The 17,656-nt window shown below is 37.2% G+C and overlaps 1 protein-coding gene across 18 annotated transcripts in view; it reads right to left on the minus strand.

The window, feature by feature from the left end:
- GPHN (gephyrin) overlaps positions 1-17,656 on the minus strand; it is a 288,977-nt gene that overhangs the window by 41,995 nt on the left and 229,326 nt on the right. For 10 of the 18 annotated variants that reach the window (XM_069858253.1, XM_069858250.1, XM_069858248.1 and 7 more), the window contains 3 exons: positions 11,241-11,283; positions 9,843-9,980; positions 2,285-2,377 (listed from right to left, as the gene is read on the minus strand). In XM_069858253.1, coding sequence (XP_069714354.1) covers positions 2,285-2,377; positions 9,843-9,980; positions 11,241-11,283 — 274 coding nt within the window. Of the gene's footprint in view, positions 1-2,284; positions 2,378-9,842; positions 9,981-11,240; positions 11,284-13,643; positions 13,707-17,656 lie in introns of all 18 variants that reach the window. The other 8 variants (XM_069858246.1, XM_069858242.1, XM_069858235.1 and 5 more) reach the window with 1 other exon arrangement.

Genomic DNA, 17,656 nt, shown 5'->3' on the forward strand with positions numbered 1-17,656 from the left:
GTCTGTATAATGATTTACCACATTTGTACTCATACATCAGCTACAACTCTGCAGATGATGATCTATGGTACTTAATCATGTTTGAGGACCAATGATTAACTTAACTTTAAAAGCCTATCAAAGAGACTAATCTACGAATTTTAGAACAAACTCTAAAATAAGAAAGCCAAAAAGGACTCAACAACTACCTGTCTTTGAGTAACGCATATAATATTACTGAACACAAGTGTCAAATCATCACTGAAAAAAAATGCACTGGAATGATCCAGAAAAGAAGATAAAAAAATTCCTAGTAGCTAAAGTATGATAAAATGGTACTGAATTAGATTTTATTCCTCCATTAATAATGATACAGAGACAAAATTTATAGCTGATATACCACTGGTAGAGTTTGAAAAAAGTGGTTAAGATTTTGGGCAGACAGGTTTAGGTGACTGAAAGCTAACCCTTTATTTTTTTGTAAAAAATATCCATTAATGTAGTCAATATTATCTCTGCCTACAAGCTTTGTTTCTCATATCCTGAGGTAACAGGTCCACCACAACAAATAGAATAGAATATTTTCCTTGGAAGGGACCTACAACAATTGCCTAGTTCAATTGCTTCACCTAAAGTTAAATTAAATTCTTAAGGGTGTTGTCCAAATGCCTTTTAAACACTGACAGGCATGAGGCATCAAAGGCTTCTCCAGGAAGCCCGTCCTAGACTGCCCTCTCAGTAAAGAAATGCTTTCTTATGTCCAGTGTAAATCTCTCCCAGTGCAGTTCTGAAACATTTCCATGCATCCTATCACTGGATAGCAGGGAGAAGAGATCAGCACCTCCCTTCCACTTCTCAGGAAGCTGTAGAGAACAATGGAGTTGCCTCAGCCTTTTATCCAAGCAAGACAAGCCCAAAGTCCTTAGCTACTCCTCAGAGGACATTCCTTCCAGCCCTTTCACGAGCTTTGTTCCCTTCCTCTGGATGCATTCAAGTACCTTACTGTTACTCTAGCTGAACCCACTACAAAATATAGGGTCTTGTGTGTTGGTTCTGACGGAAGTTGTTGAAGATGGTGTCCATGAACACTCTGTTCTTTCTGTGTGTTTACTGAGACTGTAATTGTGCTTTCCCTTAACTTTTAGAAATCAGGTTGCAAGACAGCATTTTCTTGATCCTAAGGCCCTTGTCAGTCAGAATTCTACTCAGAGCTCCCCCTCTTAGGTTTTCTCAGTGTTACATTACCTGACTACATTTGCACTCCCTTGCCACTATTACTGCTTATTTTGGTCTGCCTGTCTTTCACATATACCTATGACAGACAGCTGCAGTCAAACTCATCTTGTAGACCTGGAATTTTATTTTTACATTAAACCCATGGGGAAGCTATTGGACTACATCCATTGCCTGGGTTTGCAGACAGTCTGTTTCATGGACAGTTGCTTTCCATTGTTTCAGCTCCCAGTAACAAAAGAGATATTTTAATGTCTCTAAGAGAAAGCTGGCTATTGTGTCCAAATTTCAACATGGTGTTATGATGATTCATCCCCATAATGAAATCACTACTAGTATAATGTTCAATCATATATATTTTAATTTTCCTCCATGGATATCTGAGGTGAATATCATTAGTCTTACTTTACAAAGGGAAAAGCTGATACACAGAGAAGCAATTTGCTCAAATCATTCAGCACCTAGCAGCAAAGCAGAGGATGGATCCAGGTCTTCTGGGAAATCACTCAATGCTTGCTCTGTATAGTCACACTACTAATTTTATTCACATACAGCAAATGAAGTATTTTCAACGTAAAAATGAGCTCCTCTTTGAGGTTCCTCCAAGAGTACATTCCAATATGTATCTTTGAAAATTCTCTAATGCAATCATAAAATAATTCACAAATAGGAAGCTGGATCTGTGAAAGTTCAACAAAGTAGTAGATATGTAAGAAATTCCTCATTAAATCAAGAACAGAGGAATAGAAGAATCTGTCATTCAGAAACAGACGTTCTGTTACTCTCCTGAATTCTTCATATTTCCAAGAAACACACTAGCAACACAGGCACATGTCGATGGCACACTTGGGTGTACATTTGCTCATGTACATATGTATCCACTTAAAAGATCTGAGTTCAACTTCATGGTCTTCCTTCAAGACAGTTGCATTCTACATAGCTGTCACTTCAGCAATGATCTGAATCCAATCTCAACCAAAATAACTATTGCTGGATCCAAAATAGGTGAACTAAAATACTATAAAGAAGGTTTACATACACTATGCTGCATGTCTACAAAGCAAACATTTACCTCTGACAGCGTAGCCATCTTTTACTGATGCTGGAAATGGTGGCAGGTTATCTTTTGCATATACATCTTGAGCAAGGACTCGACCCATTCCATCTAGGAAAGAAAAAATACCATACTCCAAGTCATTACAACTAGTGAAAGGGGGGAAAAATGTGAACCACAGTGTGCTCTGATGGATGAAACATCTTTGTATGTGACATGAACAGATTTCAGGTTTTTAATTTCTGTGTTTACATAAATGAAAAAAGATCACAGTCTGAAAGTACTGATTTGTTCAGTAAGCCTGAATTCCTGGCTGTTGTGAAATTTTTGATGGTAGATCTGAATGCCAAATAACCAAACCAAGAGGTAATAGCTTTGGTGTAGAATCAGACAGAAAACAACAAGTATTTGTTTCTTCAGGACAAGTCTTTTTTCCTGAAATCTCTAAATACTTAGCTGTATTTCAATTCTTCTTAAAAAAGTTCTTTTTTAAAAAGCTTTTAAAATAACATTTCAAAAGTGAATCCTCTTTGCAAAAGTTGTGAGGTGATTGACTGAGCCCAGAGGACTCAACATGAACAGTAATGATGGACCAGCTTCCATAAATTGCTAAAGAAATTTTGCAATAGATTAGCTTTGCCTAATTGCTGAGAGCATCTCTGCTTAATGGAGGGTGAGTGCACATAAGTGTCAGTATCATTTATGTTAAATTTATGCTGTTATAGTCCTAAATATTTTAATAGCTATTTCAAACATACTCTTTCCCTTCACTTAGCAACTATGACTGATGAGCTATAATCTGGCTTGGCCTCCCCATAGAGACTCATATGAATTATTTCACCCTCAGTCAAGTGTGCACTACTTGTTTGATTTTATGGCGCCAGCAAGAGATTTTTTGTAGTGTGATGTGGAACAGAGTGGAAAATATGTATCTTATTCCTTCATACAGTAGAAGAATGAGAAAGAATTATTACATGTGTGATTAGATGGACTGGGAAGGGGAACACGTGGGTCACAACTACGGAGATTGCCTTGATTCCAGTATATCTAAGCAAAAGAAGGAAAGCTCATTTCATAACAGAGACCACTGCTCTTAGGATTGTGGTGTGGCACAGGAAGGCAATATCCAGCTGAAAGTATGAAAGAATGAGAGGACGTATGAATATTTCTGCCAGGAGAAATAGCATGGATATGTACTTTACCGATTACAATCTTTCAGACATGGTGAATTGGTTTTATAATGGAGATTATATTTTACTTACTAACACAAACTGATTTAGTAATGAATTATAATTATAATAATGATAACATCATTGTGCTCACATCCATATGTGTCCATTTTCAGCCTGAGGTGAGTATGTTGGACTGTTGAAATATGTATTGCTATGAAAATGACGATAAAACTTGTTAAAGCAACTAGAAAAGCACCTTTGTGATGGCTATTAATATGTCTGTGCATCACTGCATATTACTGTGATGCACAATACAGAAACTATTAGAAAGATCACAAAAACTTCACTTCCACTGAAAAAAAAAAGAAAGCGGATACAGACGCTTAAATTATAGCATAGAAAAGCCAGCTATCAAAGACCTAGTAAAAACTCTCTCTTCACAGTCAAGCAAAATCTCATGCAAAAGTGATCCTTCTAATTTTAGCAGGCATATTGTGTCTTCATTTTACTTCTTGTCTGCATGCAAAATCACACCAATTAGAGCAAAGTTGAACAGTATGTTCCTGGCATTCTGCCATGCAATATTTGAAGGGAATAAATGGCCAGCCAGTAGCAGGAATGAATTTCATTAGGGGGAGAAAAATGTAAGAATTATTTCCTGAAACCATAGGCATTTAAAATGAAGTAAGGCAGCAACTAAAGGACAGTCTGAAGTACCTCTATACTCTCCTTTATTTGAGCAATTATTTTAGAAATACACTGTTTGACCTTATTTTAATTGATTGTAATTACAAAAAGATGTTCTGAAATATTTTAATGTCATCAAACTTCTCCTTGTGATGCCCATAGCTTTCTGATTCTAACATAAAATGGAGAATTACATGAAACTCATTTTTCACTTTTGGGCATTTTCTAAAAATTAGCTGGTGAAACTGATAGGGAGAAGAATTTTTATTTCTTTGGGTATTGGTATGCAGATAAAGCATCAAGACAGGCACCATACTAGAGGTGATGGATTTGCTCCCATTTTGTATATATTGCCCTGGTAGCACTTCAGTGTGATATGAAAAGGAAATGCTATCAAAATGATCAGCTAGTTCAGAATGAATAGGCAGTGGACAAAAATGTCCAGGCTCCACAGAAGTTACAGGGCTCTTGGACTAGATCAAAGACTCCATTCTGAGACGTAAGCCCATAAAGTGCGGCTTGCCTCTAGCTCTGTATTTTTAGTATCAATTAAAGTTCTGCCTCTTCTTAGGTTCAGAAAAAAAATTATTATTATGCTGTCTAAAAACTTAATCTTATGTCCACGTAACTGCATTTAGCTGGAATAGAAGGCTAATTGGGGGCTTCATACCAGATACTGATGATGGCAGGTGGGAAATACACATCAGATGACTTTGATTTACAGCATATCTGTAAAATGTTTTAGGACTGTCCTTTTTTTTTTTAATATAGAAGAGGCTCGATACAGGCACTGAACAATAAACTTACCAATGCAAAAGTAATGTCTCAAAAGACAATGTTATTCATCCTGTCCTTTATGTTAAGAGAGAGTAGATTTGGGAGACTACAGCACAACTTGACTTAATCACAAATAAAGTCAGGACTGTATTCACTACTCGTACAGTGTAACATTCAGCATCTTTATTTATGAGAATGAAGAGTATGTAATATGTTTAGCAATCTAAATAAATCAGGTTAAAATTAATTAAGTAATTTGTCAAGGAAATAAATTGCAATCCTAAACATTTCACTTCCCTTACAAAGAAACTGTGCTTCTGAAAGACAGTTTTCAGGAGCTCAGTGTTAATTCAAGACACAAAACCACAAAGAAAAGAAACACAGCTCAGTAGTTCATTGCTGTGTACAGTTAGTTAGGTTTCAGATGTCCAGGACTACATTTTTGTCATCTTTTCAAGTGTATTAACTGAAAAATAAATGAATGCATAACTAAATTAAAAACTTGTTCCTAATTCATTGCATTCTTCAAAATCAATATGTTTTAGTAAACTAACACATGTTACTGCATGCATGCACACACGCATATACATATATATGCCTATACAAAAAAATCCTACACATTTTTCTGCACAACACTATGGTGATCACTTAAGAACCTCTGAAAACAGGATTCTATCTTGAGATTTTTATCTGTAGATTAACAAAACTGAATTTCCAGTATCACAGACACAGATCTGCCCTGTAGGCTGTATCTTAGAGGCTCAATCCTGAAATTTCATATGCTGCATTAGGGAATCTTACATTGCTAAAATAACTATATACTTGTTGAAAAATAAATTGTGAGATACAATTTTGCACTACAGTGCAAAAATATGGAGGGATATATCTTTGTTAATACTTTAATTGTTGGTAAAATGATGTGAACGTTAAACCAAGAATATATCGCTGCAGCTGATGATATTACCATGTATCTAACTCTCTTATTTTGTGTGGGAGGGAAGAGGGTCATAACTGAAGTGTCTTGGCAGATTCAGAACATTATTTTTTAAAGAGTAACAATACCAGGAATAACAATCAATATGTTCCAGACTTACAATCAGCCAGAATTTGAATTCAGTTATCAGATAACACTAAGAGCAAAATTAAATATCAACCAAGATATCCTAAAGTATACTATCTCAAAGAAATTTGAAAGTATATTCTCATGTAGTAGAATAAGAACAGAATCAACCAAAGTGCCTTTTTTGACAAATTACAGTATATAAAACTCTACAGAGAATATAAGTATCTAGCCAACACCAATTACCTCTATTCTGTCTCAGCAAGGACATTTTGAAGAGAAGGTAGAATAGAATCACTTTGTTATCAGTACAGTAACATTACCAGCATGAACACATACAAAACTGTTATTTAGCCCATATATTGAATGTCTTTTAATATATAAATAAAGTACATGGTGAAGGCTTGTCCAAAGCAAGTTGCAGCAGGAAATTACACATGCTGTGATTTTGTCTGATTTCATCATAGTTCTAATTAAGAAGTTCACAAATCATATATACGAAAAGGCTGCTACTTTGGTTTCAATACAGGCTGGGGAATGATGTGATTAAGAGCAGTCCTCTGGAGAAAGACTTAGAGGAGGTAGCTGATGGACGAGAAGCCCAACGTGAGTCGGCAATGTGCGATTCCAGCACACAAGGCCAACCATATCTTGGGCTACATCAAAAGGTGTGGCCAGCAGGTCGAGGGAGGTGATTCTGTCCCTCTACTCTGCTCTTGTGAGAACCTATCTGGAGTACTGCGTCCAGTTCTGGAATCTCCAAAATAAGAATCATATGGAACTGTTGGAAGGAGTTCAGAGGAGATCCACGAAGGCTGAGAGAGTTGGGGTTGTTCAGCCTGGAGAAAAGAAGTCTCCAGAGAGATCTTATAGTGGCTTTCCAGTATCTGAAGGGGGCCTACAAGAAAGCTGTGGAGGGACTGTTCACAAGGGTTTGTAGTATAGGATGAAGGAGAACAGCTTTAAATTGGAAGGGGGAAGGATTCAGGTTAAACATTAGGATGAATTCCTTCCCGATGAAGGTGGTGAGATTAGCACAGGCTGCTGAGGGAAGTTGTGGATGCCCCATCTCTGGAGGTGTTCAAGGCCAGGTTGGATAGGGCCTTGAATCATCTCATTCTGTCACCTGTCACTTGGGAGGAGACCAATAGCCACCTCGCTACAACCTCTTTTCAGGTAGCTGTAGACAGTGATAAGGTCTCCCCTCAGCCTCTTCTTCTCCAGGCTAAACAACCCCAGCTCTCTCAGCTGCTCCTCATAAGACTTGTTCCCCAGCCCCTTCACCAGCTTTGTTGCTCTTCTCTGGACTCGCTCCAGGACCTCAAAGCCTTTCTTGTAATGAGGGGCCCAAAACAGAACACAGTATTGTGAATCACTTCCCTGGACCTGCTGGCCATGCTGTTTCTGATCCAGGCCTAGGTGCCATTGGCCTTCTTGGCCACCTGGGCACACTGCTGGCTCATGTTCAGTCAGCTGTCAACCAGCACCCCTAGGTCCTTCTCCTCCAGGCAGCTTTCTAGCCAGGCTTCTCCTAGTCTGTAGCACTGCACACGGTTGTTGTGCCCCAAGTGCAGGACCCGGCATTTGGCCTTGTTAAACCTTATGCCATTGGACTCTACCCAGTGGTCCAGCCTGTTCAGATCCCTTTGCAGAGCCTCCCTACCCTCCAGCAGATCGACGCGTCCACCCAGCTTAGTGTCGTCCGCAAACTTGCTAAGGGTGCACTCAATGCCTTCATCCAGGTCATTGATAAAGACATTGAACAGGGCTGGACCCAGCACTGAGCCCTGGGGAACCCCACTTGTCACTGGCATCCAGCTGGATTTAATGTCATTTCCCACCACTCTCTGGGCCCGGCCATCCAACCATTTTTTACCCAGCGGAGGGTGTGTCTGTCCAGGCCAGAGGCAGCCAGTTTCTCAAGCAGAATACTGTGAGAAATGGCATTAAAAGCTCTGCTGAAGACTAGGTACACTACATCCACAGCCTTCCCCTCATCCTCTAAGCAGCTGGCCTTGTCATAGACGGCAATCAGGTTAGTTTGGCAGGACCAGCTTTTCATAAACCCATGATTACAGGGCCTGATCACCTGTTTGTCTTACGTGCACTGTGTGACAGCACTCAAGATGACCTGCTCCATGACCTTCTCCAGCACCGAGGTCAGACTGACAGGCCTGCAGTTCTCCAGATCCTCCCTCAGACCCTTCTTGTAAATGGGTGTAACATTTGCCAGCATCGGAGTAGGCTGGTCTAGTGGGAGGTGTCCCTGTCCATGGCAGCGGGGTTGGAACTGGATGATCTTTAAGGACCTTTCCAACTCAACCAATTCTATGACTTTATACTGTTGATATAAATAATGTTTCCACAGACTGGTGCATACATATAAATAGTGATGCAAAGACATTAACTGACAGCTATCCAAAAAGATTTAACAGCTGTGCTCAGGCATCTGTCCCTTACAGTCTTCTTCTATTGTGCACACCACTATGAAAGTAATATGCATGTTCCATGTTGATTCTGTATCGGTGCTGTTCTTAATGCAGGATATACAGCACCTTCTCAGAGATCTGCTTCCTACTTGGGCACAGGGGACTGCTCATCTCTACTTGCAGTGACTAAATACACAGGTGTGTTTCTATGTATAGTCTGTAAACCAGTATGTCAGTGTGGAGATACCTCAAAGGTTTGTGGCAGCACAATAGAAGAAAGAGCATGAAAAATTAAAATTTTCAAGCCAGAAGTCAGAACATCTTGTTCAGAAACCATTTTTACATCTCTGCTATCTGAAGTCCAGCAATGTAGTTAACATTTTGCCTCTTGAAGCTCACGGTTCTACTGTCTCCTCGCTCACTATGTAATTTTTGGAAAACCTGGAGGAATCCCTGGAGGAGATTTCCTCTTCCCTATCTATTTTAGGATTACCTGGCAGCAAGTTTCTTGTCGTGGTTTTGTTCTGTGCCAAGAGCATTCTCCCAGATAATGCCCAAGCTTGGTGTAAGGGACAACAGAAGCAAGGAAGACACCTAACAGGCATTATGAACACACAGTATTTTGAGAGGGAAGATAGATTAGCTGAATAAACATGAGAGGTTCCCTGCTAATTCCTTTTAAGGCCAGAAAATGGTGTCAGGTATCCCCATACATTTACAAGTACAGACACAGTAACAAGGTCGAACATTTTGCCTGCCATTTGATGCCTTTTAAGACAACCTCACTGTATAAATCAATAACAGTTACCCTTGATTAAAAAGTTTCAATAAATCAAACATTAAATGAAAGTAAGTAGTGGTAGAGAGAATAGAAAGGGAATTACGTTATGTTTATTACAACAAGAGACAAACTCTGGAATGACTAGGAAGACAAATAGGATCTGGAAAAATAGACCTGTTAAAGACATAGACATGGAAAAAAATGACCTGGAAACAATAATCACTTTGATTTGATCATTAATCTCAGATGGGAATGGGGGTTTAGTGAGAATCTCCCACAGTAAGAGAACAGAGCAAATGATCACAGTCCAGCTTGGAGCTACTTGGCCTCTACAAAAGTCCAATTTTAAATCAACTACTGAGGAAAATCATGGTTTCTACATTTCAGCTTTGCTGCATGTAACACAGACCATGAGAAAACGAATTTACATATTTCATTAGAATTCTATTACAGATTCCTTCAGGGAGGAGTACTGAGATCAGTTGATATTATCCTGACTTTGAAAGGAGACTTCTGCTCCTATTATTGGTATTTCCTAAAGCAGTTTATCCTGGAGAAGCTGCTGTCTTGGACAACTCACAACGTTAATAAAAAAGCAAGTGCTTAAAAGGGTTGTAAAATAAGGAAATAACCACCCTAATCCTCACAAAAAATGTCCAACTTCAATTACCTCTGTAATTAATGATTTCTGTTCCAAGCACTGGGGTCATCTCTAGAACTGTAATGAAGGCCTTGTCCATAGACGTCAATGGGAATGGAGACATGCGGTGTCTTCTTGCTACCTTGGTAATGTCAACAGCACTGTGACCTGCAGTGAGAGAGCACCAAGTTTGTGTATGCTACAATGCACAGATGTACGCAGTGATGTTCATTTAAACCACTTTACTGAAAGTAATCTGGCATTTTGAAGTAAATTAAATTTGTTAATTATAGCTATTAAGCATTTATGTCAAACACTGCTAAGGCACTGTTTTAAACTAGAACCAAAATTCCAGATTTAAATTTAGAGATTTAAAAGAAAATGCAATTTACATTTGAAAAGGTCCACAAAAGTGTATATCCTTACTTGTCATGAAAAACACACTAGAATTCTTAATGAGCAGAACAGGATCAGTCAATCACAAACAGAAACCCTACAAGGTGATGCAATATTTTATAGTGTGGATGATAATCTGAGGCTAAGTTTTATAATGTTTGAACTCAGTATGACTCACTCCTCATTCTGTTCTACAAAAACATATCTCAATATGCTATGTGCAGTACACAGAGAAAACATAAAACTGGACACTGCCCCAGTGAATTTGCAAACTAAGAATGAGAGTGGAGTAAAAAAGCTTTGAAAGGAAGATAGAGGAGAGCACAATGTAATCACTGGACAGTCAGGACAGCAGTGTCGAAGTTTACTTTTCCCAGGTTTGAAAAGGTTGGGAGGAAATACAGCAAAAGTTGTTTGAAAATCAAGCTAGCAGCATGTTTGATTTCTTGATACTTACTGAGAGAGTTAACAAAGGGACAACAAGCTTTGAAGGATTTTGAAAGTGAAGATAAGGAACGGAAGAGAGGAAACTATTGCAGGAATACATAAATGAAATTAACAGATACAACCCAAAAGATTAAGAAAATGCAACTTGTAGGAATATCTTGAATGGATTTGCCTAGAACAAGAAGGTATTTATGAGATCCAAAGCTGATGATGTTCCTAAAGCAACATAAATTATAAGAAAGCATTAATGTATATTAGAAATTAATTTTTAATGACACAATTTCGCTTCACAGTAGCCACCTAAATATCCCATTTGCTGCTGCACATCTTCACACTCTGTAAAAAATAGATTATTGTGTAGTTATCTAATGCAAAAATAATAAAAATAAATCATTAAAAGGCAATTTGTACATGAACACTGAGCTATTTACTTTTATTTTCTCTTTGGACTGATCTTTATTGTCTTAAGTTATTATATTTCTTCTGCCAACCCACTTATGTCCAAACTCTTCTTATCTCATTATCATTTGCTGTTTTCTGGGCAGTCTTAGTTTCTCAGTAGAGCTATGAAGTTTCAATACTTACTTGCTCTGAGGATGTTCTCCTTGCTGCTGCACCTAGACTGCACCTGCAGAGAGAACACAGAGTCTATGAGCTACAGAAGTTAACAAGAATACAAAATACAGAGATATAACGGGCAAGCTCCTGGGATCTAAGACAGAGGCTATACATATTTTCAGCAACATTCTTACATAGTTCACATGAGAAAAGTATATTTAAGCAAAAAGGTAGTAGCTGATGGTCAGAATCTGATACAAGCAATTTGATCCCCATCCCCCCCTGAAACCAAGACGGCCTAAGGCCAAAGAACATAACAGTTAAAATTACATGTCAAGCTCCAGTTTTAAACAGAAAACTCACATTTTCCTATACAAATGCAATTACAGTAACTCTGAATCTAGGAGCTGTTTCATGATTAGATAAAATACTAACATAACTACATGATCATGACCTGCTTTAAAACTCTAGTATTGATATTTTCAGGTATTATATAAAGAGTTTTAAATACTCTATTTAGATTGTGTTGATTCTGAAGATATTTAATAAGACTTCTTCGAATGTATAAGCAACTCACAACTGTAAACAGCTCTTGGTTGGAGCCAGATAAATTTACTCAATTGTTTCTTTTTGGTTAAAAGAAATGCTATGCTCAGTATGAATTTTGCAGTGCAATTCTACTCAGAATGATTACTGGTTTCTCAACAAATCCTCTTCCTAGATGCTTAGCTGCCACTGTGCTATTCCAGATACATTAGTGTGACTCAGGGAAATTGGAGGAATCGCATTGGTCTGAAGTTCTAGTAACACTAAATATTTAGAATTCCATTTGTTTATCACACAGATTTTAAAAAAGACTTGTTTTTTCTGAAGAGTATCAGTCCTGTAAACAAAACACAGTTTAAACTTTACCTATACTGAAGCATAAGCTCTTGTTAATTCTTCTCAGGTGTGGAAAGACAGCACATTGTATAACAGCACTGAAGCTGCAATTTTTAGATGAACTAATTTGAACAGCATTCAGTCATCTGGCAGGCCAGCTGACTGAACGCTTCAATAAAAAACTTTTTGAGTGCACAAAACCTGAGCTAAAGTAAACTTCACGGGAAGACAAACCTCTGAGAGACTGTGAATAGAATTATTTCCTTTTTTACTTTATTGACAAATGTACTGCTAAATTTCAGTGAGAGTACTAATAAAGCAAAACCATGTACATGTGGTGAAACAAGTGGAATAGCACAGGTGACGCTGAGGTTGTAATTTCCCTACAGAACATTTGTTTCTGCTAAAGAGTGAAGAAGTGAATCCAGATTACCTTTCAGACAACGGTTTCAATTTGCAGTTAAGGAAAAATTGCCTGGAAAGTGAATACGTATGATCTAAAAATTGATGAAGAATGGTACACACTCAGTCCCCAAAAGGCAGTCTTCAGAATGGAATAACCATTTAAGGCTGAAACCAACTGTGTCCTAGCTTCTAAACCTCTTTCTTCTATTCCACAGCAGCTTGCCCCAAATGTGTATTCACATGAAAAATTGGATTCTAGAGTGCAACACAGTCCACTTATTGTAATGGAATAACTTATGGAAAGTAATGTTGCAAATTAGAGTGGGTTATGGTGTCCTTCCCTGAAAAAAACTGTTGATAAAAAAAACCAAACAGAAAACCCCCAAGCCCTCCCTCCTTCCCACCAAAAATACTATACAAGAACACTGCAAACAAAATATTAATGATGCCCAAATTTGGCCCAGAGTTGTTTTACCGGATTTCAAAGGCATAACATGAACTCTCTTTGGAAGAAGTAAATATTTATCTATAATTTACAAAAGGACAATTCTGGACCAAAAAGATGGTGTAATGGTAGGAAAGAAAGCACAAAAGAGAGAGGCACAGACTGACAGGGAAAGAGAAAGAGAGAGTGAGAGAGAGAGCGAGAGCGTGGGAGAGAAAAGCAGGATGGGATGTGGTAAGCCAGAAGATGATGTGTGTAAAATGCAACATGGGCCTATGTGTGTAAGACTACTGTTTAAAATGGAAGAGGCTCTCTTATTTCTCACTGAAAACCATATGAAAAGAGAAAAGGAGGAATGGGCCTGCTGCAAAATAACCAAGCAATTCAGCAAACTGTGGAATGAAACTCAGTGCGGTAACATAGTCCTAAAGAAAAAGGCAAAAAAACCAAAAATACAAAACACAAACATTTGAAACAATCTACTAAAACAAACTAAGTAAAATATGCGATCCAAAGGACACAGATAAAAGCTACTAGAGAAGGAGGAAAAATGTTAGCAGACAAAGACAGTGCTAAAGAAGTAAAATGGAAGTCAAGAGAGAGTCTTCAACAAAGTGGAGGAACAGAAGGAGCCCAAAACCATAGCGCAAAGCAATGTTTGCGAATGGAAAACAGCTCCTTTGAGCAGTAATAGTTACTCTCGAGTTGTAGCCTCTATTCCTCCTCAGTTCATCTTTAAGCCCTTCCAACCTATAGTGGAGCTAGTGTATGGACAAAAACAAGAGATTTATAATGAACAGAGCAGCTGAGATTTGCAGATCAAATCTTCTAATATAAAAAAACGTGCTGACAAAGTTTTGCTCTTACAGTGTCCAAATGACAATGGTAACAAAAGACAGCTGGCTTCACACACAGCTTCTTACAGGTCATTTTTTTAATTCTGTGCACACAGAGGACTTTAAATTTACGTTTTGATTTCTTACACCCAACCTACAGTTTCCATGTTATCACTCACCTGATGGGCAACATATGCAGTATGAGAAATAATTTGCTTCCCACAAATTTTAAAAGCAGCTGTGGAAGAGGAATCCATGATAATAAAACAAAAGGCTTGATCAGCTAGACTTGATCGTTTCCCAACCTATGCTCACAGCTGCAGAATACAAACCATGTTTTAACATAACTCACATCAAAATTAATTATTACATAACACTTGTTTATTTAAAATTAATTTCACATTGATATCCTAATTTTATTTTTAAACAAAACTGCAGTAAAATATGATTTTGAATAAAACCCACCAGTTTTGTAACACATTCAGTTTTAGTAGCAATGGAGCTTTGTATAAATGGGGTCATGTACTTTAAGTGCCTTTTATCATATTCATTATTTGTATGTTTTACTACTTTGTTATTTGTGACATTTATGAAAAATCTGTATTCTTTTCACAGCTACTGCTAAGTAAAGAATCCATATTACATTGCATATAGTACCAAGACTAACTGGGGTGAGTGGTAAGTAGTATTATTTACTACAATTTGTCTCATTCACAGTTACAGAAATAACAATCTATTGCTATCTCTCCTTTCACATGGAAAGTATCGATATGTTGTTTGTCCATTCTACAGCCTCTTGGCAAACAATGTACCTTGGCAGAAGATACAGTGGGCAATCAGCCAGCACCGTTCCCCTGTGTAGTTCAGTCAGAATGTAACCAAACCCAAAGCATTCAATTCACATTATCCTGCTTTTTATGCAAACTGGATTTTATGTCCGGTAATATATAATTTTATCATGCTGGAATGCAGAGTAAGCTTCTCCCATAAGCTGAAGCAGTAAATAAAATGTGAAATGAAGTACTCAAAAATAAATTAAGGGAATGATAAAATAAAGAGTCTTGCTGACAGTTGCTATCTATCAATCACAATTGTTCTGAAAAATGAAATCAATGACTGTACTAAATTTGATTTATTTAAACCTACATGACATGTTTTGCTGCAAATAAAAATCAGTTCACAAAAAAAAATTTACAAGAAAAATAGAAAAAGACACAAAGAAAAGTTCATGCTAGAAGTGAAAAATTCATGTAAAAATAAAGAAAAAAAGAAAATTGAAAAATCCTTTAACGCTTTACCATGACTGTTAGGAATGGTTAGAGAAATTACTTACCTTTTTAAAGTCATAACAAGATTAGCACAGAGTATTAAGTCAGCTCTTCATTATGGGAGGTACAATTAAAAGCCATTGGTTATAATAAAACAAATTGCTACACAAAGATGAAGAGTTTCCAGCCCAATATGAAAAGCTAACTCTTATGGGAGTACATTTCAACTCAATTTTACAACATGAAGAACAAATCAGAACAATGACATCAAAACATGAGTTACCACCAACAGAAAGCCCATTTCTCAAGAACACAGAGCCTGTAGGAGGCTAATCCATAATCTTTATCATTTATGGGAAAGCACATTGCTTCACTTTTAGGAAAGCATGCAGAATGTGGAACCACCAGCAGAAACCCAAACATACATACAAACACAGAGAACTAAGGTACAGCAAAGGGAATGAGTTCGCCAAGCTGTAATGAAGGAAGCAGGGTATGCAAAGCGCAGCAGCCATTAACAATTTAAGAAGCCTATTCCCCTAAGTGTCTCATAAACACCAGGCAGGTCTGTTTATGAGGTATTTCACCTACTACAACCTACTGTCAGTGAGGAAGTCCAGAACTCATATAACCTCTCCTTGAAACTTCAGCAGTTTTATGAAGACAATTTATTTTGCGTGATGTGGGAAGTATACTGCTGCTGCTGCTGCTTTCTTCTATGTGTGATTTACTTAAGAGATAGAACAGGTACCTTTCATATCATCTAACCCTACAATACAGACCCCTGATAATTAATGCAAATGCTTCTCATAATTTTATACTGCAAAGCATTTCAAGAAATATCTCAGTGCCACTCAAAATTCAGTGTATACTGCAATGGCTGAATTCTCTTTTCAAATTATCCTCATCCCATTTGTGTAGTTACCGTCTATATTAGTAAAAACGTGGTCTGAGTTCTGTACAATATACTCTGTGCACATGCCTTTCAATGGCCTTTCATGGTCTCTCAAATTCTTGCCTACTTTAAATAGATTTCAAATTGCACATGATCCAATTTGTTGCTCTAGGGGTTTGCATGGTATCTCTTGCCAAAAAACTCTTTTCCCCTTAAGACAGCAATATAGACTAATCAGCTTTTGTAACTAAATACATAAAATAAAACTAAAGCATAAATAAGAATGCCTCCAACTGGTGTAATAATACTGTGAAAGGAATTGATTTAGGTCTTTTATTCTAGGCCATATACATAAGGTTAAACTAGGAGCAAATTTGAAAAATGTAATCAAATACATTGTTTAATAAAAATGTTTAAATCTTATCTGAAGAACAGAGATAATTGCTTTGATTGAATTAATATAGAATATAAAAATGAGGTTGTTTAAAAAAATTCACAGGAAAAGTATATCTGGAATTGTGTACTTCAGAAAACTTGTAACAAAGTAGTTGAGGATTGAATATTCCTATTACAAGATGCAGCCTACCTATTTCAGGAATGCATTACTATTCAAACAGCACTTTTACACTGACCTGCATATGCAAGGTCTTAAGAGTACGCTTTACAGTCATCTGAATTGGGACTAAAGTCAGCTCAAAACTACAAAACAATTTTTTCTTGTTATAGTGAGAACACCTCTAAAAGGGAAAGGAAAACGAGCTCAAGGAATTTGATAGGAATAGACACCACTTATTGACACATTTTTTAAGAAGAAGCAACACTAGTGGTCGTATTTACGTCACCAAAATTTAAACATGAATAATGTAGTATTCTACACATGGAATTACTCATTTGAGTCAGTGAGAAGAACTAAACAAAAAATCATTTGAAGCCAATATAATTGTAGGAACAGACTTTTACTACTGAATTGCTATGCTTGGGAGACTGGACACTGAACAAGTCATCTTCAGATCTTGAATATGCCTCTAGGTCTTCCTTCGCATATTATTTGGTTCTCTTTTCTGATGTTTTGCCTAGTCATCTATATTTTACATAAACATATATTTAATTTTGATCATTGTTTCCCAGTAGACTATGAACACATCCAGGGTGTTTTATGGTCAGGTTATGGTTCACACTAACTAGTGTTCAAACAGGATGGTGGAAGTGGGTTGATGAATACACTGTAGAAACATGAGGGCTGAATTCATTCCTTTAACAGGAATAGTATATATAAAAAAGCATTATCCAGTATTGGGAACAAAACAAAACGAAAAGGCAAAGGGTAGTGTTCTACGATAAGATGCTGATTAGTCATTGTTTCTCAATGAAAACCGACCTTGCCCTGCAAATGAAAAATCAATGTTTATTACTAGAACAGGGTTCAACCAAAATCTTACACATCAACTAAAATTGCAAGCTGAACACCTCACTGAATGAGAAAACAGGAAGAACTGTGATACACAGAGTGAAAAAGGAGATAAAATACTAAACCACTGGTCAGAAAGCTAATGGGAAAGCAATCTTACTACTACACACTAGAAGCATAGGCTTGATAGTTGAGAATAAAAAGAGGCAAAGGGAGATGAAGGGTTTCTTATTTCTTTACTGGAATTTTAAGGAAACATTTCCATTTGTATGAGAAAAAATCATGATCTGGATTTAGTGGTCTT

Source organism: Phaenicophaeus curvirostris, chromosome 5 (genome assembly GCF_032191515.1).
Source record: "Phaenicophaeus curvirostris isolate KB17595 chromosome 5, BPBGC_Pcur_1.0, whole genome shotgun sequence".
Lineage (NCBI taxonomy): Eukaryota > Metazoa > Chordata > Aves > Cuculiformes > Cuculidae > Phaenicophaeus > Phaenicophaeus curvirostris.